Source organism: Anomaloglossus baeobatrachus, chromosome 2 (genome assembly GCF_048569485.1).
Source record: "Anomaloglossus baeobatrachus isolate aAnoBae1 chromosome 2, aAnoBae1.hap1, whole genome shotgun sequence".
Taxonomy (NCBI): domain Eukaryota; kingdom Metazoa; phylum Chordata; class Amphibia; order Anura; family Aromobatidae; genus Anomaloglossus; species Anomaloglossus baeobatrachus.
In genome coordinates this window covers 259624392-259648909 of record NC_134354.1, presented here as the reverse complement: position 1 = coordinate 259648909, position 24518 = coordinate 259624392, and the positions used below count along the sequence as shown (strand labels likewise).

The following is a 24518-nucleotide window of genomic DNA, read 5'->3' as shown; positions in this document are numbered from 1 at the left end:
AAATAACCAAAACAACTGCAGAGGTTTGATATCCCTGTAATCGTACTGATCTGCAGAATCATGTTTACCATTCAAGTAATGCTGTAAATACAAATCTGGGAAAAAAAATATGCGGAATATGCTGACGCTATATAAAGCATACTGCAGATCAGTCCCATTCACATGAAAAAGACTCAGCTATTCTGCGCTGTGGTCTGAATCTAACAAGAACAATAGATGACTTTGATAGCTGTCATCTGAATCATGACCATTTGGGTCTATTTAGTTTGGGTGAACAGGAGAAAGTTCATGTAAATATAGGAGTAGACAGCATGTATTCTTCTGTACATACTGAACTCTAATTGTTTGTTGGCGTCTCAAGATCTGTTTGGTTCAACCTCCTAGGTAAAACTTAATTTTTACACATTCTTATAAAATAATTTGCTTTAGTGTTTGTCAAAACGGAGAAAATTGCCCAGAAGAAAAATGATTAATGTAGGAACACTGGTACATTGCCAGAAAAAGCTACCGGGGAAGTCTTTGCGAAATAAAAAAAACTCAACAAGTTCCTGGAGTAAAGGCCACTTTACACGCAACGACATCGCTACCGAGATGTCGTTGGGGTCACGGAATTAGTGACGCACATCCGGCCTAGTTAGCAACATTGTTGCGTGTGAAACGCAGGAACGACCGTTAACGATCAAAAATACTCACCATATCGTTGATCGTTGACACGTCGTTCTACTCTCAAATATCGTTGCTGCTTTTGGACGCAGGTTGTTCGTCGTTCCTGCGGCAGCACACATCGCTGTGTGTGACACCGCAAAAACGAGGAACAACATCGTACCTGCGGACGCCGTCAATGAGGAAGGAAGGAGGAGGGCGGGATGTTACGGCCGCTCATCTCCGCCACTCAGCTTCTATTGGGCGGACGCTTAGTGACGCTGCACGAACCGCCCACTTAGAAAAAAGGCGGTTCGCCGGCCACAGCAACGTCGCTAGGCAGGTAAGTATGTGTGACGGGTGTTAACGATGTTGTGCGCCACGGGCAGCGATTTGCCCGTGACGCACAACCGATGGGGGCGGGTGCTTTCACCAGTGACACCACTAGCAATGTCGCTGTGTGTAAAGTGGCCTTTACACTTAAATAGGTTGTTGACTACTTACATACTTAAAAATTGGCCCATGGCGGCTCTAAAATACAAAAAATAAAGAATAAAACAATTCCTACTGTGGGTGACCGCTGATAGACTACAGTGGTCAGATACGTACCTCCGCCATAAACAGCATGGTGACCAGCAGGAAACATGGGCAGTGGTACGGATTAGCAGCACTGGTTTGCTGTGCGAGTATGGTTTTTGTTTTGCAGCACTTGAACATTTTTTTTTTAATTCATCATTAGTTGACATCCTCTTTAATAATAACTGTTTTTTATGATGAACATAGCAATAGAATTATTTTCAAAGGTGAACATATTACATAGTCCTACAAGTAATAGATTTCTTTAAAAGGGGTATTTAAGGCAGAAATCATTTTAACATATCTGCTCTGCATGGCTCTGTCCATCGAGCTGAAGACTTTGAATGGAGTTTCAGGGTGATTGCACCATAAAAATTCTTCCTAGATGTAATGAAACTTGAGTATGTGAGACCCAGGAGCCCAGTTATACTGATTGGTAGAGGTTCCGATGGTCAGAGGAGGGGTGATAAGTGAAGGCACCCTAAACCTCCTGTGTTATGAGTGCAGAGTGTAAAATCACCATGTTCTCTCATTTGACAAACGTGTCAATTCAAATTTTTGCCTCTTAGCCAGTTAACCCCATGAATTGCAATATGATTACAGACTGAAATCAAAGTCCGCACTAGGACATGCCTAGTCATGTCCCTTAAAGTGTTTAACAGACACGTGTACTTAAAGAGGACCGATCACCAATCTGAAGATTTTTCTAAATAACTCTCTAACAAAAACGCTGTGAAATGTCCTTAATGGCAGGCTAAAGGACCAGACTTTCCAGCAAAAGTCACATCTGAACTTCTGGGTTGTAGGATCCTGACATGCAGAGCGCTGCGAAAGCTCGAGATCTCATATGTTATAGTGAGAACTCATTCTAAAGTAATCCAGCGCTGCCGTATCCTTCACAAAGCAGTTACTGTTCTGCTAATGATGTTACCGATAGGTAACTGCATAGTAAAGGATGTGACCTCACTGGATTAGTTCAAAACAGCGAGGAGTGACACGGAGGGTTGTGTGATCCAGTTCTGCATGCTAAGATTAGAGAAACTAGAAGTTTGGACCCAGCTTTTGCTATCAAGTCAGGATCTTTAACCTGCCAGTAGGGACACACTGCAGTAATTCTGCCTCTAAGTGTTATTTAGTCAAATCATCAGGTTGTGGCTGTCCAGTCAGATTGGTGCCTTCTTTATAGGCACTATTCACACAACTGTTTTTGTTTTTACATATGAAAAACAGACCATTTTTAGAATAAATATGTGTATGGATTAATGAGACTATTGGTCCAGATCGCACACGAATGTGTGAATGAATGTAGCCTAAAGGTCATTTTATTGATGCTTTTTTACATCAGTTATAGGTAACTAATCAAACCCTGTAATCATCAGCAATTCTGTGTAAATGTACACTGTTCCAAAAAGCAGCAAATTCCTGGACAGTCTGTATAAGCTATTGAAATTAAAGAAGCACTCCCATGAACTTTTTTCCCCCTAAATCTTTGTATATGTGTATGTATTGTACAGTCAGTGTGTTACTATACTCACTTAGTGCTGTCTTCGGTGTCCAGCGCCACTCTTCTCCTGTTGTGACTTCATCGATCTGCAGATTGACCAGGTTACGGTGTGCTCTGCGTGACCCAGAAGCGACTTTTACAAGGTAATTCTATGGAGCCTCAGAATGAGACTCCATAGACTTACACTGTAAAAGAGAATTCTGGCTCAAGCAAAGAGAGTGAGCCAGATAGTTCACAGGAGTTTTTCTTTAATCACTCATATTCATAACAGTTCATTAAAGTTTTCCAAAATGTTTGTAAAATATTAATTGACTGTGGTTTCAGGATAATATGTGCTGAAAAAATATAATTTCAATTTGGCAGCTCTGACTCCAGCCATCACAATGCAGATTACAGTTTATATTCTTTTGCATAGAACACGCTTACCAGAAGGAGCACTAGACTTTTCTGATGAGGACGATGAAGATTGTTGCATATTTTCAGCAGATGAACTTTCATCAAGATTACTGGGAGGTGGATTCACATTAGGCGGATCGGACATTGCTGCTTGTGACTCTGTACTTGTGTTAGCAGGCTGGGAAACTGATGGGCTTGCCTGCAATCCACCTGCATCGTGTGGAAAATATCATTACAATCATTGCAGATGCAGCCTTTACCGTAAGGAGCTGGTCTTGATGAGCCTCAATTCTAAAGCCAAACTGTGACGACATGGACTTTGTCAGTGTCTAGCAAGGGTTAAAGTTTCTTAACATTCAGCCGGACATGAAGATATTTTAATTATAAAAACGGGGGATAAGCCCTCATTGTTTCGTTTTATGGAGTCTAGTGTTAAAGTTCTTGTTGACTCATGTAATTACCTTGACCAGAGAGGATCAGATACCCAGACAAATCAATTGTGTGAACCTACATTGTATTGTTGGATGCGATGTGGCTGGGCTGTCTACCTTGTTACTGTCAGAGACAATTACTAATACGGATAATTTATATGCGGCTTGAGATCCAGCCAATAAGAGCTAAGTCTTAAGGTACCGTCACACTAAGCAACATCGCTGCTGAGGCACAACTTGCTAGCGATGTTGCTGTGTGTGACATCCAGCAACAACCCAGCCCCTGCTGTGAGGTCGTTGGTTGTTGCTGAATGTCCTGGGCCATTTTTTAGTTGTTGCTCTCCCGCTGTGAAGCACAGATCGCTGTGTGTGACAGCGACAGAGCAACAACTGAATGTGCAGGCAGCAGGAGCCGGCTTCTGCGGACGCTGGTAACCAATGTAAATATCGGGAAACCAAGAAGCCCTTTCCTTGGTTATCCGATATTTATTTACCTTCATTACCAGCGTCTGCCGCTCTCACATTGCCAGTGCCGGCTCCCTGCACACATAGCTGGTTTACACATCGGGTAATTAACCCGATGTGTACTGTGTCTAGGAGTGCAGGGAACAGGGAGCCGGCACTGGCAATGTGAGAGCGGCGGACGCTGGTAACGAAGGTAAATATCGGGTTACCAAGGGAAGGGCTTCTTGGTTACCCGATGTTTACCGTGGTTACCAGCATCCGCAGAAGCCGGCTCCCTGCTGCCTGCACACGTAGCAGAGTACACATCGGGTAATTAACCCGATGTGTACTGTGGCTAGGTGTGCAGGGAGCCAGCGCTAAGCGGTGTGCGCTGGTAACCAAGGTAAATATCGGGTTGGTTACCCGATATTTACCTTAGTTACCAAGCGCAGCATGCTTCCACGTGTAGCGACGCTCCAGCGATCTCTGCCAGGTCAGGTTGCTGGTGGGATCGCTGGAGCGTCGCTTAGTGTGACATCTCACCAGCGACCTCCTAGCAACTTACCAGCGATCCCCATCAGGTTGTATCGTTGTTGGGATCGCTGGTAAGTTGTTTAGTGTGACTGGGCCTTTATCCACCAATCGTGAAGATGGAGAGCTCAGGGGTACAAGAAGGTGGACTGTCCATTGCCTAGGTAGACTCTTGCTACATGATACCAATCTAGGACCTGCGGATCCGATTGGCAAGCCATAGCTGAACCTGGATTATAACACTACATGGACTTCAGCATCGAATACAAGGATTCGGCTGTGATATCAAGGACTACCTAAGGAAGGAATCCAGCTTGGGACAATATAGTCACCGGACTACAGACTTTGCGGACCTCAGCCAGCTTCCTAAATCTGGCGTTATTCCATTCTTGGTGGGTGCCCGCTGAAAGCTGGGTGCTGCTGGTTTGGAGTAAGTAGCCCTGGAAGCTCTGAGGCATGGACATTCTAAATCCCTGGTGAGCCAGCGGAAGGGTGAGGAACTGTTGCCGGTTATATTCTGTGGTTTTGCTGGTTATGTGCCATATGCCGTTAATTGTTTGGGGATCCAATAAAGTCTTAATATTGTGATTCCCTCACCCTGTTGTCTGAGTAGTGTTGCACCCACGGTTAAGGAGGTCGGGCGTTCAGTTAGGATCAGTCCTGGCTCATGCTGTCTTTCTAAAGGCGGCCGGGCCAGCGGACGAGAGCACCCACTGACCTCAGTGTCAGCACACAAACAACCGCAGATATTAGGCATTGTTTGTGGCCTGTACATTAAAGGGGTTATCCGGCTTATTTTGACTTTTTTTTTATTATTACCCTATTGGGCTACATTAGGGCAGGTAAGTAGATAGAGACCACTTACCTGCCCTGCTGTCAGCCCCTCTCACCTGGCTCAGAGTGGTCATGTGACCGCTCCTGCCACGATTTAGCTGCTTCCGGTCATTTCATGTTAAAATGGGCAGGATCATGTTGACATGCAAATCTGGAACAGCATGTTGCCGCCCTGCTGGGCGGGTACAGTGCGTGGAGTCCCCGCCCCTTTCCCTGCACCCCCCCACACATTCCCCCGCACCCCGTACTCTCCCCACCCACGGTGTCATCGCCAGCACCGGGCCCCCTGCTCAGGAGAGCAGGAGTGCCCGTGCAGTCTGTGTCCCGCTCCAGCCCCACTGCTGCTCGCACTGCAGGCTCAGCAGCTTCTCACCCTGCAGAGCTGGCAGACGCGGGGATGACGATCGCTGCCATCAGGATGTTAGATGAAATCATTACCTGCTGTGACGATCTTCCCTTCACTCCTGTCAGCGCTGTCACTGCCTTCTATTCCCGCTGCGTTCTGACGTCACTAGCGGTGACGTCACGGGCGATACTGCTGAGAACGTGGCGGGCATAGAAGACAGTGACAGCGCTGACAGGAGTGAAGGGAAGATCGTCACAGCAGGTATTGATCTCATCTAACCTCTGAAGCAGCACTCGTCATCCCCTGCAGTGACCTGGGCTATTGATGTTCGCTCAGGCCACTGCATTACTCTCCCAGCCAATGGGGAACATTCTGTTCTTCATTGACTGGGACATTGACTATGGCAGGGTTCCCCAACTCCAGTCCTCGAGGGCCGCCAACAGTGCATGTTTTCAGGATTTCCTTAGCATTGCATGGGTGTTGGAATCATCAACTGTGCAGGTGATTAAATTATCACATGTGCAATTCTAAGGAAATCCTGAAAACATGCACTGTTGGCGGCCCTTGAGGACTGGAATTGGGGACCCATGGACTATGGTATGGATTGTCGTGGGACCCCCTTATTGGATTATGCCGGACCTGGATTTGTTTTTCTTTTCAATAAATTGGTGAAAGAGGGAATGTTTTGGGGAGTGTTTTTTCAAATAAAACTTTTTTTTGTCTATTTTTTTTTATTACTGACTGGGTTTGTGATGTCAGGTATCTGATAGACACGTGACATCACTAACCCCAGGGTTTGATGCCAGGTGACATTACACATCTGGCATCAACCCCATATATTACCCCGCTTGCCACCGCACCAGGGCACGGGATGAGTTGGGGCGAAACACCAGGATTGGCACATATAATGGATGCGCCACATCTGGGGTGGCTGTGGCCTGCTATTTTTAGCCTGGGGAGTGTCCAATAACAGTGGACCTCCCTAGTCTGAGAATACCAGACCACAGCTGTCTGCTTTACCTTGGCTGGTGATCCAATTTGGGGGGGGGACCCCAAGTTTTTTGTTTTAACTGGCTTAGTGAGTCAAAGAGTGGTCATAAATGGCTGCACATCCAGTTAGAAGACTGTCTCAAGTGGGGTACCACAGGGCTCTGTCCTAGGCCCCGGGTTGTTCAACATCTTTATCAATGATTTAGATTAAGGAATTAAGGGTAAATTGATTAAATTTGCTGATGACACAAAGCTAGGAGGAATAGCTAATACTAGAGAAGAGAGAGAGACGATTCAACAAGATCTAAACCAGTTCTGGGCACCACATTTTAACAAAGATATCAACAAACTGGAGCAAGTTCAGAGAAGAGTGACCAGAATGGTGACTGGTCTGCAAACCATGTCCTACGAGGAACGGTTACAGGATTTAGGATTGTTCAGCTTGCAAAAGAGAAGACTGAGAGGAGACCTAATAGTTTCTACAAATATCTTAAAGGCTGTCACACTGTAAAGGGATCAGTTTTATTCTCATTTTCAAAAGGAAAGACTAGATGCAATGGGATGAAACTGATGAGGAGGAGACACAGATTAGATATTACAAAAAACTTGACTGTGAGGGTGATCAATGAGTGGAACAGGCTGCCACGAGAGGTTGTGAGTTCTCCTTCAATGGAAGTCTTTAAAAAGAGGTTGGACAGACATCTGTCTGGGATGATTTAGTGAATCCTGCTTTGAGCAGGAGGTTGGACTAGATGACCCAGGAGGTCCCTCCCAACTCTACCATTCTATGATTCTATGACAGGACTGTTTTGTCATTGCAGGGAAATGTTCCTGCTGATATTGGAGATATAACATTGAGATCCAAAAGTTATAGGCAACGACTCAAAAATGCATTTAAACACAAGACACAAGAGTCTTTAAATTCACCAATAATTGAAAAAAACCCATAGACATCATGATACAAATGTATAAAACATTTTATTAGTAATAGTGCACAGGGTATTACAAAATTACAGAGCAATAGTCAAAACTAACCGGAATGGGTAGTGAAGGAAGAGGGGAGAGCCCCACGTGACCCAGGAAGAAGGTCAGTTTGTTAAAAGCAGGACCTGCCAAACAATCTAATAAGAGTAGCAGCCAACTATCCATAGAAGGCCCACATAGGAACCAATAATCCAGAGTGCCACTAGTCAATAACCCAAAACATAGACAGTAGCCTTATGTTAGGTCATACATCCGTATAACTAAGGCCTGTGTATGGGAACCTGACATGAAGGCCGGGGTATGCCATACAAAAAGGCTATAACCCCATAAACAATCAGGGGTGCCCAGGTTGTATAGCTCAACCGACTAACTATGAGGCATGGAGGCTTACCCGTAAAGGCAGACAGTCCACGTGCCCCTCAGGATCCGTGGACTGTCTGCCTTTACGGGTAAGCCTCCATGCCTCATAGTTAGTCGGTTGAGCTATACAACCTGGGCACCCCTGATTGTTTATGGGGTTATAGCCTTTTTGTATGGCATACCCTGGCCTTCATGTCAGGTTCCCATACACAGGCCTTAGTTATACGGATGTATGACCTAACATAAGGCTACTGTCTATGTTTTGGGTTATTGACTAGTGGCACTCTGGATTATTGGTTCCTATGTGGGCCTTCTATGGATAGTTGGCTGCTACTCTTATTAGATTGTTTGGCAGGTCCTGCTTTTAACAAACTGACCTTCTTCCTGGGTCACGTGGGGCTCTCCCCTCTTCCTTCACTACCCATTCCGGTTAGTTTTGACTATTGCTCTGTAATTTTGTAATACCCTGTGCACTATTACTAATAAAATGTTTTATACATTTGTATCATGATGTCTATGGGGTTTTTTCAATTATTGGTGAATTTAAAGACTCTTGTGTCTTGATATTGGAGATAATGGAGATAAATGTAGCTACACATATTACTTTGCTTGGGAATATACCTCTGTTTTGATTTCTTCCTCTTCCTCTTTGTGCAACTTCACTTGCTTCTTCAAACCATCTTGAAAGCATGTCAGACATTCTTTGCATTAAGGATGCATTCGTCACCTGATCACCTACCAATATGAAAATATTTACTGTATATATATATATTTTTAAACAGTAACTGTCGTTCTAATTTATAGGATTAAATGCAATAAAAAAAAAAAAAAATTGTGGCCCATAAGTCCCACAGTGCTTGAATTTTTATGTCAATAGAGCTGTGTGATAGGTTTGTTTTTTTGCGTCGTGAGCTGACATTTTCATCGATGCCCATTTGGGGAATATATGATGTTTTGATCACCCTTTATAGTTTTTTCCCTTAAAAAAAAAAAAAAACACAAAACACTCCACAATTCTGGAGTTTTCCTTTTTGGTTTTCACTTTACAACGTTTATGGAATGAGTTAATCCTTTTTGTGATAAACTAAACTTTTATAGTAGCAGTGATACCAAATATGTTTATTTTTCTTTATTTCATTTTTTTTAACAGGGAGGAGGATTCAAATGTTTATATATTTTTAAAATCTTTTTTTTTTTTTTTCTTATTTTTTTTAGTTTTTAGGGGGCAGAAATCTGCAATTGTTTAATAGCTTATACTATATCCGGGAATACTATGCTTATAGTATAAATCGCGGCCTCCTGTAAAGCACTGTATTACAAAGACCTATAACCATCTACACACTAAAAAAAGCAAACCTAGTATAATCTTATACTGCAGTCATATTATCCTTCATCTGCTCACAACTTTACATAGGTTATCAAGGAGTAGGCAATTGCTATTCAAACCTCACATCATTTTCTGTATACCATGTAACATTGTACTATTGCAGAATAGGGAAAAGGCTCAAGTCCCCTAAAGGGACTAAAGTAAAAAAAAAAATTTTTAAATATATATACAAAAACGGAATTACCCCATCTCTCCAGTTTAACAATAAATAAAAGAATAAACCTATTTGGTGTTGCTGGGTCTCAAAGTCTGATCTATTCAAGAATAAAATTAAATGATCTGTATGGTAAAATCTGAACCAAAAAGGAAGAAAAAAAATTCTCCAATGACAACTCCAAGCCAAAAATTGAAATAAAAACAATTAAAATGGTATTAATGTAAAATAGGACCCCCCACACAGCTCCACCGATTGATAGTACATTGAATAGTAGAATATAAAACCACAACTGATTTTTCAAATAAACAAAAGATCAAAAACAAAAACTGATAATTTCATGAAGGTATTAATAGCTTTAACAAAAAAATGTTAAAAAACAAAACTTCATATACAACATAACTATATACTGACAAAAAAGTTACAATGAGTAGATGGCAAAATATCATACATACCATCTCTTTCTCGCTCACTTTCAGGTCTTGATCTGGGCCCAGTATCGGACCAATCTCCTCGTAACCTGAGGCGCTTAAGTGGTGGCTGTCGAACCTTAATAATGAAAAATATATTATGGTCATTAAAGGCAACATGTCATTAGATTCATGCTGCCAGAACCATGAATTAGAGCCTGGCTGTATGACTGCAGCCAGATATGCTTTACTCTGAAATCTAGTTGTATTTCAGGGAAACAAAGTATGAAAAGCCGACCAGGAACAATAGGGAGACACGAGACGTCCGATGTCCCTGGCAAACTTTAAACTAGGTTTTATCCAAAACGCTATGATGAAATATACTTGGATACAACTTATACCCAGGGTACATGAAGACACAGAAATTAATAGAATTGTAATACTTAGAAAAGATTAAAATACAAGCTAAAATTGGCAAGGTGTCCACTAGGAGGCAGCATCATACCAATAATAAAAATACATTTGTACTGTGACTATAGCATGCATTAGCATGGGTCAAATAACGCTTATTGTATAATCATGCATGTACAGTTAGGTCCAGAAATATTTGGACAGTGACACAATTTTCGCGAGTTGGGCTCTGCATGCCACCACATTGGATTTGAAATGAAACCTCTACAACAGAATTCAAGTGCAGATTGTAACGTTTAATTTGAAGGTTTGAACAAAAATATCTGATAGAAATTGTAGGAATTGTACACATTTCTTTACAAACACTCCACATTTTAGGAGGTCAAAAGTAATTGGACAAATAAACCAAACCCAAACAAAATATTTTTATTTTCAATATTTTGTTGCGAATCCTTTGGAGGCAATCACTGCCTTAAGTCTGGAACCCATGGACATCACCAAACGCTGGGTTTCCTCCTTCTTAATGCTTTGCCAGGCCTTTACAGCCGCAGCCTTCAGGTCTTGCTTGTTTGTGGGTCTTTCCGTCTTAAGTCTGGATTTGAGCAAGTGAAATGCATGCTCAATTGGGTTAAGATCTGGTGATTGACTTGGCCATTGCAGAATGTTCCACTTTTTTGCACTCATGAACTCCTGGGTAGCTTTGGCTGTATGCTTGGGGTCATTGTCCATCTGTACTATGAAGCGCCGTCCGATCAACTTTGCGGCATTTGGCTGAATCTGGGCTGAAAGTATATCCCTGTACACTTCAGAATTCATCCGGCTACTCTTGTCTGCTGTTATGTCATCAATAAACACAAGTGACCCAGTGCCATTGAAAGCCATGCATGCCCATGCCATCACGTTGCCTCCACCATGTTTTAAAGAGGATGTGGTGTGCCTTGGATCATGTGCCGTTCCCTTTCTTCTCCAAACTTTTTTCTTCCCATCATTCTGGTACAGGTTGATCTTTGTCTCATCTGTCCATAGAATACTTTTCCAGAACTGAGCTGGCTTCATGAGGTGTTTTTCAGCAAATTTAACTCTGGCCTGTCTATTTTTAGAATTGATGAATGGTTTGCATCTAGATGTGAACCCTTTGTATTTACTTTCATGGAGTCTTCTCTTTACTTTTGACTTAGAGACAGATACACCTACTTCACTGAGAGTGTTCTGGACTTCAGTTGATGTTGTGAACGGGTTCTTCTTCACCAAAGAAAGTATGCGGCGATCATCCACCACTGTTGTCATCCGTGGACGCCCAGGCCTTTTTGAGTTCCCAAGCTCACCAGTCAATTCCTTTTTTCTCAGAATGTACCCGACTGTTGATTTTGCTACTCCAAGCATGTCTCCTATCTCTCTGATGGATTTTTTCTTTTTTTCAGCCTTAGGATGTTCTGCTTCACCTCAATTGAGAGTTCCTTAGACCGCATGTTGTCTGGTCACAGCAACAGCTTCCAAATGCAAAACCACACACCTGTAATCAACCCCAGACCTTTTAACTACTTCATTGATTACAGGTTAACGAGGGAGACGCCTTCAGAGTTAATTGCAGCCCTTAGAGTCCCTTGTCCAATTACTTTTGGTCCCTTGAAAAAGAGGAGGCTATGCATTACAGAGCTATGATTCCTAAACCCTTTCTCCGATTTGGATGTGAAAACTCTCATACTGCAGCTGGGAGTGTGCACTTTCAGCCCATATTATATATATAGTTGTATTTCTGAACATGTTTTTGTAAACAGCTAAAATAACAAAACTTGTGTCACTGTCCAAATATTTCTGGACCTAACTGTATATATGTATATATTCTAAAGGAAAGAGCATAATGTAGTCAGCCTATTACAACAAACCATAAATTGTATATGCAGGCAATAGTTTGTGAATAAATAGATATACTCGATAGGCTTAATAGCCAGTAATACCAACAGCGGGATGCTACTGATGATCAATAGACAAAGATTAATTTAACTTTAGATTGTAATTTAACTTAAGGGTGCTTTACACGCTGCGACATCGCTAACGATATATCGTCGGGGTCACGGTGTTTGTGACGCACATCCGTCGTCGTTAGCGACATCGCAGCGTGTGACAGGCTGGAGCGACCTAAAACAATCGCAAAAAAGACAAAAATCGTTTTGGAGAGGTTGTTAATCGTTGTCAGGTAAGTAGCGATGTCATTTGTCGTTCCTTCGGCAGCACACATCGCTATGTATGACACCGCAGGAGCCACGAACATCTCCTTACCTCCGTTCCGCCAGCAATGAGGAAGGAAGAAGGTGGGCGGCATGTTACGTCCCGCTCATCTCCGCCCCTCCGCTTCTATCGGCCGGCCGCTTAGTGACGTCGCTATGACGCAGAGCGCACCTGTCCCTTGAAGGAGGGATTGTTCAGTGGTCACAGCGACGTTGCTGACAAGGTATGTGCGTGCACCACATATTTCACGTACGACGGAGGCGGGTGTTATCGCGCATGACATCGTAGCTATAGCTAGCGAGGCGTAGCGTGTAAAGCACCCTTAAATTGTTGTTAAATTTTACTGTGTGAACAATTTGTTTTGTTTGAACCAAATATTAAAATAAAAAATATGTAAACAATAGACAAAGAAAGTACCTTAGTCACACATTGCTAGTAATCAAACAATTGCAAAAGGTAAGTGTACATGGTACAGATTGGGTATTGTGTAAAGACAAAACCTGGATGATGGCAGTCCGCACGTTTTACTCTGCTGCTCACAATGCTGTCCACTTTGTCTTTCTGATCTAATACCAGAGACTCCAGGATGCTGAGGTTACAAAGGGAGATACCAAGTGAGCTGACATAAGAAGAGGCTGCTCAAACTACTTTCCACCATGTCTTTGTGATCAAACACTACAGACACCAGGGATGCTGAGGTAAGAAGAGGCTGCTCACATTACTGTCGACCAGGTCTTTCTGATCTAATTCTGGAGATACCAGGGTTCTGAGGTAAGAAGGCTGCTTAGCCTTTTTGCTACAAGTAACATGGAAGACCTTATTTCCATTAATAGATTACAGAACTTAGTAGGGACTTGTGTTTTTGAGGGATGAGTTGAATGCCAATTTGTGGAAATTTGGGCACAGAACATTTTGGATCAGTTCACATTTATCATGTGCTCTGTGCTGATCACTTACATCAGAGTTCCATCTACATCTGCGAAATACGTGGTTCAGGTGAAACCTCCGACGGACCCATTCACTATAATGAGGCAGCAGTTATTTCTGGACTCCGTTCAGCCTCTGATGAGCAATGTTCTTTTTAAAGGTGCAGAAAACTGTTGTCGACCGCACTTTTGTGCACGCTTAAAAAAAAAAAACAAAAAAAAAAAAAAACCAGAAAAAGATAGACACCACTGGACTACAGGCCAGACAGGAGTTCAAATTGACTCCATCTGCCTGAATGGCCCAGGCGAGCTTGGTACCCAGACCCGCTCCGTCTGTCCGTAGAGGTGCCGTGGCATCTCCCGGACCGCCCAGACCTTCTCTCACAAGGTCCGTTTTTCCGCCAGAATTCTGCAGCTCCCAGATTGACGGCGTGGCTCTTGAGTCCTGGATCCTGACGGCTTCCGGCATTCCTCCCGAAGTCATCTCCACTATGACTCAGGCTCGGAAGTCTTCCTCGGCCAAGATTTACCACAGGACTTGGAGAATTTTCCTGTCCTGGTGTCGTTCTTCCGGGCATGCCCCTTGGCCTTTTTCCTTGCCGACCATCCTGTCCTTTCTACAGTCCGGTCTGCAAGGTGCGCACCTTCATGCAGGGCGCATCTCACATCATTCCACCTTACCGGCGGCCTTTGGATCCCTGGGACCTTAATCTGGTCCTCACGGCCTTACAGAAACCCCCCTTTGAGCCTCTTAGGGAGGTTTCTTTGTTTCGACTTTCACAGAAAGTCGTCTTTCTGGTGGCCATAACTTCTCTCAGGAGAGTCTCTGATTTGGCTGCGCTCTCTTCGGAGTCACCTTTTTTGGTTTTTCATCAAGACAAGGTGGTTCTCCGTCCGACTCCGGACTTTCTCCCTAAGGTGGTGTCTCCTTTCCACCTTAACCAGGACATTTCATTGCCTTCCTTTTGTCCGGCTCCTGTGCATCGCTTTGAGAAAGCGTTGCATACTTTAGATCTGGTGTGGGCGCTCCGGATCTATGTGTCACGCACCGCTGTTCTTAGGCGGTGCACCGCTCTTTTTGTGCTGACCACAGGTCAGCGCAAGGGTCTCTCGGCTTCTAAACCGACCCTAGCTCGTTGGATTAGGTCGGCCATATCCGATGCCTACCAGTGTACTCAGGTGCCTCCCCCGCCGGGGATCAAGGCGCACTCGACCAGAGCTGTCGGTGCCTCTTGGGCTTTCAGGCACCAGGCTATGGCTCAGCAGATCTGTCAGGCTGCCACTTGGTCTAGTCTGCACACCTTTTCGAAGCACTACCAAGTGCATGCTCATGCTTCGGCAGATGCGGGCTTGGGCAGACGCATCCTTCAGGCGGCTGTCGCCCATTTGTGAAGTTAGGTTTTGCCTACTTCTCAGTTTTCTGTTTATTTCCCACCCATGGACTGCTTTGAGACGTCCCATGGTCTGGGTCTCCCATAAGGAACGATGAAGAAAAAGAGAATTTTGTTTACTTACCGTAAATTCTTTTTCTTATAGTTCCGACATGGGAGACCCAGCACCCTCCCTGTTGCCTGTTGGCAGTTTTCTTTTTCCGTGTGTTTTCACCGGCTGTTGTTGTAGACAGAGGTTCCGGTTGTTCCGGGTTTTGCTCTATCTCTACTTGTGGGTGGATGTCCTCCTTCAGCTTTTGTACTAAACTGGCTATATTTGGTTATCCAGGGGGTGTATATGCTCGGAGGGAGGAGCTACACTTTTTAGTGTAGTACTTTGTGTGTCCTCCGGAGGCAGAAGCTATACACCCATGGTCTGGGTCTCCCATGTCGGAACTATAAGAAAAAGAATTTACGGTAAGTAAACAAAATTCTCTTTTTTTGGCCTATGTAAGGGGGAGTTAGGGGCTTAGGTATGGATCATTGGACTATGGTAATACAGCAGATAAGGGTGGTGGCTTTAGTTTAAATTGAGAAATCCTGGTGACAAGTTTCCTTTAATATATATATATATATATATAGTAATATACAGTTGTGCTCAAAAGTTTACATACCCCGCCAGATTCAGAGACTATGAATGATTAACACAAATTTTTTTTTCCACTCATGATTACTGGTTGGGTGAAGCCATTTATTGTAAAACTACTGTGTTTTCTCTTTTTAAATCATAATGACAACCAAAAACATCCAAATGACTCTTATCAAAAGTTCAGATACCCTGGTGATTTTGGTGATGACATGCACAGAAGGTGACACAAATAGGTTTGAATGGCTAATAAAGGTAACATCCTCACCTGTGACCTGTTTGCTTGTAATCGGTGTGTGCATAAAAGCTGAGTGAGTTTCTGGGATCCAGATAGACTATTGCATCTGTCATCCAGCTACTGACGTTTCTGGATTGTGAGTCATGGGGAAAGCAAAAGAATTGTCAATGGCTCTACAGGTAAAGATAGTTGAACTGTATAAAACAGGAAACGGATACAAAAAGATATCCAAGGAATTGATAATGGCAGTCAGCAGTGTTCAAACTGTGATTAACAAATGGAAAATCAGGGGCTCTGTAAAAGCCAAACCACAATCAGGTAGATCAACAAACATTTCGGCCACAACTGTTCGGGATGCAAAGAAAGACCCACAAATAATATCAGCTGAAATAAAGGACTCACTGAAAACTAGCGGTGTGGCTGTTTCAAGATGCACAACAAGGAGGCACTTGAAGAAAAATGGGCGGCATGGTTGAGTCGCCAGAAAAAAGCCATTACTGCGCAAATGCCACAACGTATCTCACCTTCATTATGCCAAACATCACAGAGATAAGCCTCCAAACTTCTGGAACAAGGTAATTTGGAGTGATGAGACCAAAATCAAACTTTTTGGCCACAACCATAAACGTTACATTTAGAGAGGTGTCAACAAGGCCTATGATGAAAGGAACATCATTTCTACTGTAAAGCACAGAGGTGAATTGCTGATGATGTGTGGATGTGTGAGCTAGAACGGCTCAGGAAACTTGTTCAAAGTTGAAGAAAAGATGAATGCAGCACGTTATCAGCAAATACTGGAGGCAAATTTGCACTCATCAGCCCGGATGCTGCGCATGAGATGTACTTGGACGTTCCAACATAACAATCCAAAACACAAGGCCAAGTCGCCCTGTCATTGGCTACAGCAGAACAAAGTGAAGGTTCTGGAGTGGCCATCTCAGTCTCTTGACCTCAATATCATTGAGCCACTCTGGGGAGAACTCAAGCACGCAGTTCATGCAAGAAAGACCAGGAATTTACAGGAACTGGAGGCTTTTTGCCAAGAAGAATGGGTAGCTTTACCATCTGAGAAAATAAAGAGCCTCATCCACAACTACCACAAAAGACTTCAAGCTGTCATTTATGTTAGAGGGGGCAATACATGGTATTAAGAACTGGGGTATGTGAACTTTTGATCAGGGTCATTTGGATGTTTTTGGTTGTCATTATGATTTAAAAAGAGAAAACACAGTAGTTTGACAATAAATGGCTTCACCCAACCACTAACCATGAGTGGAAAAATGTTTTGGTGTTATCATTCATATTCTCTGAAAAAAGGACAAGAAAGCCAAAAATCTGCAGGGGTATGTAAACTTTTGAGCACAACTGTATCTAGAGCTGTTCTCTAATGTTTTCATGTACAGTGGTACCTCGCTTAACGAGTAACCCCCTCAACGAGAATTTTGCTTAACAAGCAAAGTTTTCTGTAAATTTGTAACCTGCTTTACGAGAAAGCTTTGCTGTGCGAGCAAAATCCTCACCTCACACACTTCCGGTTTCGTCCATCCACCACGCTCTGACCCGCACTTCCAGTCCACACAAACACACACATGTTCGCACAAACACACACGCACGCACGCACACACATACAGTATTATGCTCACCTTACCTTCCGTTCCACCGTCGGCCTCATGGTTCTTGTAGTTCTCGGGTACATCGCGACGTGTTCGCGGTGAACTACAAGTACCATGAGGTCGGCGGTGGAGCGGAAGGTAAGGTGAGCATATAATGTGTACCTTCCGTTTCATCGCCTGCCTCCTAGGTCATGTAGTGCGCCGCGCCGCTCTACTCCAGGCATCTGCATCCATAGCGATGAAGCAGGAACTTCCTGGTTCCTGTCATCGCTACTCAAAGGCAGCGCGCTGGCCAATCAGAGGCAAGCGGCTCTGCCTTTGACGTCAGCGCTCTGGCAGGAAGTTCCTCCCTCGTCGTTATGGTAACCCTATACACGGTCCGCACCTCAGAACAGCAAGTCCCAGGAGACCGGCGATGGAACGGAAGGTAAGGTGAGCATATAATATGTGCGTGCGTGCTTGTGTGTTTGTGCGTGTTTGTATGTGTGTATGTGTGTGTGTATGTGTGTGTTTGTAAGTGTGTGGAATGACAGAATAGGGGACCAGGATGGGACATTTAACACGTTGTGGAAGGAATTGTCTGCATTGCAATGATTTCCTATGGGAAATTTTGCTCTGCTGAACGAGTAACTTGATTAACAAGCACAGTCCCAGAACGGATTGTTCTCGTTAAGGAAGGTTCCACTGTAATTGCTCCATTTGTTCGCGGAAGACTCCTGCAGCATCAATACTTCTCCAGCAGCCTGTGGCTACTTTTAAGAGATGTATTGGAAGCCAAAAAGGTCCACTTTATTTTTAAGATTCAGAAAGTTCTGCACGTTTTTGTTTGTTTGCTTGTTTTTCAATATATGAAGCATTATTCTAATCTCCATAGGAATGTAGTAAATGGGTTTTTATTAATCTTGGAATTTTAATTACGGTACCAGCATCCATAAAGGGCAGAAAATATACTGAAAATTTCTGTCACTATATATTAGCCTTGAATTTTCATTTTACTTTCGTCATTATATGGATGCCTGAAATTCCGTCTTTTTTTCTTGCAATCTCTCCATGTACAAGGAGAGTTTGGAAATAAATTGCCGGATACTGGAAATTGGACCATTTTGTTTTTCTGTTAAGCACTTCTCCCAGAAAAAAATGATTAGACATAGTTTCACACAAAACTCCAAAGTGGGATGGACAAAATTGTTGGCACCCTCAACTTATTATTTGGTTGCACACCCTGTGAAATAAATAACTGCAATCAGTCGCTTCCTATAACCATCAACAAGGTTCTTACATGTCTCAACTGGAATTTTGGACTACTGTTTATTTGCAAACTGCTTTAGGTATCCCATATTAGAAAGGCGCCTTCTCCCAACAGTCATTTTAAGATCTTTGCACGGGTACGGTCTCATTGTTAACCACTTTAGAATTCTCCAGAGCTTTGTTTCCTTCCATTTTTGGGTGCTTCATGAAGTATGTTTGGGGTCATTGTCTTAGGCCTAAGCCACACGGCATGAAAATCAGTGCGAGTGGAGTGCGATAAAAAAAAAAAAAAAATCGCATTCCACTCGGACCAATATCCGCCTATGTGTCAGCACACATGAGCGATTATTTTCTCAGCCCTAATCGGACCGAGAAAACAATCACAGCATGCTGCGATTGTAATGCGAGACTCTTTTCTCTCGCACCCATTCAAGTGTATGGGGCAAGAGAAAAATTGCACTGCAGTCGCGGTACTCCGGGGTACCACGAGTGCAGTGCGAGAATGGCAATAGCCGGCTACGGAGGAGAGAGGGAGATAAATCCCTCCCTCCCCTCCTTAGTGCCGTTCTGCCTCCCGCAGCTGAGGTCCGCTTGCACGGTCGGACCTCAGTCGCAGGGACACGCGCATGACACTCAGCTCTGCTGTACTCCCAGCGTGAGCCGAGTGTCATGCGAGGGAATCGCAGTAATACCCGTGTGGCCCCAGCTTTCGGCTATGCCAGGGCCACATGGGGCACTACTGCGATGCTCGCATGACACTCGGCTCGCGCTGTCAGCACAGCAGGAGCGGAGTGTCATGCTAGTATCTCTGCGTCTGAGGTTCGACTTTGCGAGGGGCGGGCTGGCTCTGAGGAGGGGAGGGAGGGATTTCTCTCCCTCTCTCCTCCGTAGCCGGCTATTGCGATTCTCGCTCTGCACGCGCGGTACACCGGTGTACTGCGAGTGCAGTGCAATTTTTCTCTCACCCCATTCACTTGAATGGGTGCGAGAGAAAAGAGTCTCGCATTACAATCGCAGCATGCTGCGATTGTTTTCTCAGTCCGATTAGGGCTGAGAAAATAATCGCTCATGTGCGCTTGCACACAGGCTAGAATTGGTCCGAGTGGAATGCGATATTTTATTGCACTCCACTCTCACCGATTTTCTCGCCGTGTGGCTTAGGCCTTACTGGAAGACCCATGACCCGGGACACAAACCCAGCTTTCGGACACTGGACACTAAATTGTGACCCAGCACCCAATGCCAGAAGCAGCAAAACAAGCCCAAAACAATCTTTGAATTTCCCCCATATTTGACTGTAGGTATTGTGTTCTTTTCTTTGTAGTCCTCATTCTGTTTTCGGCAAACAGTAGAATGATGTGCTTTACCAAAAATCTCTATCTTGCACTCATCTGTCCACAAGATGCTTTCCCAAAAGGATTTTGGCTTGCTGCAATCTAGCTTTTTTGGAAAACTGCAGTCTAGCTTTTTTTATGCCTCTGTCAGCAGTGGGGTCCTCCTGGGCCTCCTGCCATAGCGTTTCATTTCATTCAAATGTGGATGGATAGTTTGAGCAGACACTGATGCACCATGAGCCTGCAGGACAACTTGAATATCTTTAGAACTTGATTGGGGCTGCTTATCCACCATCTGGACTATCCTGCGCTGCAACCTTTCATCAATTTTTCTCTGCCGTCCATGTCCATTGAGATTTAACTACAGTGTCACAGGTTGTAAACTTCTATGTTTAGCATTGTGCTGGTGCATTGCAATACATAATACCAGTGATCAAACTAATAAAAGTTAATGTCCCATCTAGGGACTAAGTAAAAAATTGACAAAAAAGTGAAACCTCCCCTCCCCCCCCACACTAAAAATAATGTTCTAAAATCAGAAAATAAAGAACAAAAAAAAAATGAGAAAAAAAGTATTATACCAAAAAACGTGTGTGTGTGTGTGTGTGTGTGTGTGTGTGTGTGTGTGTGTAATAAATAAATAATTTGGCATTGCTACATCCGGAACAACACACTCTATAACACTGTCACACTAGTTAACCCCGTCAGTGAGCACCGTTAAAAATGAATTAAAAAATGTAGCAAATAAGGTCTTTTCATCATCAAGGTGACAAAACAGTTGAATAAAATGCAATCAAAAAGTCTTATGTAAATAAAAATGGTATAGCTGAAAATGTCACCTTGTCCCACAAAAAACATGCCGCCATGCAGCTGTCATGAAAACATTAAAAAGTTATAGCTCTCGGAATAAAGCGATACCAAACCTTTTTGTTTTTTCTATTAATTTTGTTTTTTATTCTGTAAACGCAGCAAAAGAAAAAAAAAAATATATAAATTTGATATCGCTGTAATCATACGGACCCAAAGAATAAAGCTGTGTTATTAATTTTATGATATGGTGCCAGGCATAAAAATAAAATGAAAATTTAAACAATTCCTGAATTGCTGTTTTTGTCTTGATTCTGCCTCACAAAAGGCAGAGTATAAAGAGAATAAAAATATATTAGGTGGCCCAAAATGGGTCTCAATACTTTCGGTAGTTTTACCCCTGAATGCTGCGATCAGTGTGATTGCAGCATTCAGGAGGCAGAGAGAGCTTACCGCTCCTTGGCTATTGAGTCCCTGTAATGCGATCACAGTGACCCGATCGCTGCAATGGCAGCCCTGGTTCCTCTTCATGATGACCCCGGGTTACTGAGCTACAGAGAGCCTCACACACCACGCTGTATGCATGGTGTGAGAGGCAAAGTGCTGAGATATAATCCACTGTAGTGCTAAAACATTGCAGTGGATTATAGAAATGCAAAAAATAAAACAACCCCAAAGAAGCAATTGACATGCTGCTTCTTTTTTCAGCAACCAAATCTGCAAGGAAAAAAGAAGTAACGTGTGCACATAAAGTCATGATTCTCATAGACTTTGCTGGGATGCTTTTTCCTTGCTTTTATTGATTAAAAGAAGCAAGGAAAAACAGATGAAAAAAATGCCCTGTGGGCACATAGCCTTATACTGCAAGGTGAACGGTGTAAAAAAAATAGGAACAATTCTTGAACTGCTGTTAATTTCTTCATTCTGCCTCCCAGTAATCGCAGTAAGGCTCAGCTTACAGTCAACCTGCGCTCTACGCTGAGCGCTTACACCTGTGATTATGTGTAAATCTTTGAAAAACATGATTCAGACAAAATTCTAAATGGAAAATTCACTGGAGCAATGAGTATGACCCGAAGGCCCTCCATTCTGATCTTGCGCAGGACTCTGGGCAAGAGAGCTAGAGGGGGAAACACGTAAGACAGACGGAACTGGGACCAATCCTGAACCAGCGCGTCCGCTGCAAAGGCCTGAGGATCGTGGGAGCGAGCCACGTATACCGGGACCTTGTTGTTGTGCCGGGATGCCATTAGATCCACTTCCGGAGTGCCCCACTTGCGGCAGATCGACCAGAACACTGCCGGATGCAGAGCCCACTCGCCGCTGTCCACGGTTTGACGGCTGAGATAATCTGCCTCCCAGTTTTCTACGCCTGGGATGTGGACTGCGGATATGGTGGACTTGGAGTCCTCCGTCCACTGAAGGATGCGTTGAACCTCCAACATTGCCAGACGGCTGCGAGTCCCGCCCTGGTGATTGAAGTAGGCAACTGCTGTCGCGTTGTCTGACTGGACTCGAATGTGCTTGCACGCCAACAGGTGGTGAAAGGCTACGAGAGCTAGAAGCACAGCTCTGATTTCCAGCACATTGATCGAGAGGGCTGATTCGGACGGAGTCCAAGTGCCCTGTGCTCGGTGGTGGAGAAATACTGCTCCCCAGCCGGAAAGACTGGCATCCGTGGTGAGAATCACCCAGGACGGGATCAGGAAGGAGCGTCCCTGAGACAGAGAGAGGGGCCGAAGCCACCACTGAAGAGAGCTCCTGGTCTGTGGCGACAGAGCCACCAACCTGTGCAAGGAAGAAGTCCGCTTGTCCCAACAGCGGAGAATGTCCAGCTGCAGAGGACGCAGGTGGAACTGGGCAAAGGGAACCGCTTCCATTGACGCCACCATCTGACCCAGCACCTGCATGAGGTGCCTGATGGAATGACGGCGGGGCCTCAACAGAGAGCGCACCGTCAGATGTAGGGACTGCTGTTTGACTAAGGGCAGCTTCACAAGTGCCGGCAGAGTCTCGAATTGCATCCCTAGGTACGTAAGTTTTTGGGTCGGGGTCAGAGTGGACTTGGGCAGATTGACAAGCCACCCGAAATGAACAAGAGTGGCGAGAGTGAGCGAGACACTCCGCTGACAGTCTGCACTGGATGAAGCCTTGACAAGAAGGTTGTCCAGGTAAGGAATCACTGCCAACCCCTGGAGGTGCAGAACCGCAACCACTGCTGCCATGACCTTGGTAAATACTCGAGGGGCCGTGGCTAACCCGAAGGGGAGAGCCACGAATTGGAAATGTTCCTCTCAGATTGCAAAACGTAGCCAACGCTGGTGTGAAACTGCAATTGGCACATGCAGATAGGCATCTCTGATGTCGATGGATGCCAGGAAATCTCCTTGGGTCATTGAGGCAATGACTGATCGCAGAGACTCCATGCGAAAATGCCGCACCTGAACATGCTTGTTGAGAAGCTTGAGATCCAGGATGGGCCGGAAGGAACCGTCCTTTTTGGGGACTAGGAAGAGATTTGAGTAAAAACCTCTGAACCGTTCCCTGGCGGGAACCGGTACAATTACTCCGTTGGCTTGTAAGGATGCCACGGCCTGAGAGAAGGCGGCGGCCTTGGAGCAGGGGGGAGTTGACAGAAAAAATCTGTTTGGCGGGCTGGAAGAGAACTCTATCCTGTAGCCGTGGGAGATGATATCCCGCACCCACTGATCGGAGACGTGTTGAAACCACACGTCGCCAAAGTGGGAGAGCCTGCCACCGACCAAGGACGTTGCTGGCTCGGCCAGATAGTCAAGAGGTGGCTGCCTTGGTGGCAGCAGCTCCTGCGGACCTTTGTGGACGCGGCTTCTTGCGCCAGGTGGGCTTCTGGTCCTTGGCTGAGTTAGTGGACGAGGCCGAGGGCTTAGAGGCCGCCCAGTTAGAGGAACGAAAGGAACGAAACCTCGACTGGTTCCTGCGCTGGACAGGTTTCCTGGGTTTAGTCTGTGGCAAGGAAGTACTCTTCCCGCCAGCAGCCTCCTTAATAATTTCATCCAGTTGTTCACCGAACAGCCTGGACCCAGCAAATGGGAGCCCAGCAAGGTACTTCTTTGAAGAAGCATCTGCCTTCCACTCTCGAAGCCACAAAATCCTGCGGATAGCGAGGGAATTAGCGGAGGCCACCGCAGTGCGGTGAGAAGCCTCCAGAATGGCAGACATGGCGTAGGCTGAAAAGGCTGAAGCCTGGGAAGTTAAGGCAACCAATTCAGGCATAGAGTCCCTAGTGAGGGAATGCATCTCCTCTAGGGAAGCAGAGATGGCTTTGAGAGCCCACACTGCTGCAAAGGATGGGGAGAACGAGGCCCCTGCCGCCTCATAGACAGACTTGGCCAGGAGGTCAACCTGGCGGTCAGTGGGATCCTTAAGTGAGGTGCCATCAGCCACAGATACAACTGTCCGGGCTGAGAGTCTAGACACCGGAGGGTCTACCTTTGGTGAGTGAGCCCACTCCTTGACCACCTCTGGTGGAAAAGGAAAACGGTCATCAGAACCACGCTTTGGGAAGCGTTTGTCAGGACAGACTCTGGGCTTGGACACAGTGGCTTGAAAACTGGAGTGGTTAAAGAACACACTCCTTGTTCTCTTAGGCAAGGTAAACTGGTGCTTTTCTGCCAGAGAGGGTTGCTCCTCTGATACTGGCGGATTGAGGTCCAGTACAGAATTAATGG

The 24518-nt window shown here is 44.7% G+C and overlaps 1 protein-coding gene across 4 annotated transcripts in view; it reads right to left on the bottom strand.

Moving 5' to 3' along the window:
• The window catches only part of DCAF6 (DDB1 and CUL4 associated factor 6), a 254186-nt gene that overhangs the window by 100807 nt on the left and 128861 nt on the right, over positions 1-24518 (bottom strand). For all 4 annotated transcript variants that reach the window (XM_075335793.1, XM_075335790.1, XM_075335791.1 and 1 more), the window contains exons 9-11: positions 10035-10128; positions 8660-8773; positions 3149-3328 (exon numbers count right to left, since the gene is read on the bottom strand). In XM_075335793.1, coding sequence (XP_075191908.1) covers positions 3149-3328; positions 8660-8773; positions 10035-10128 — 388 coding nt within the window. The remainder of the gene's footprint in view (positions 1-3148; positions 3329-8659; positions 8774-10034; positions 10129-24518) is intronic.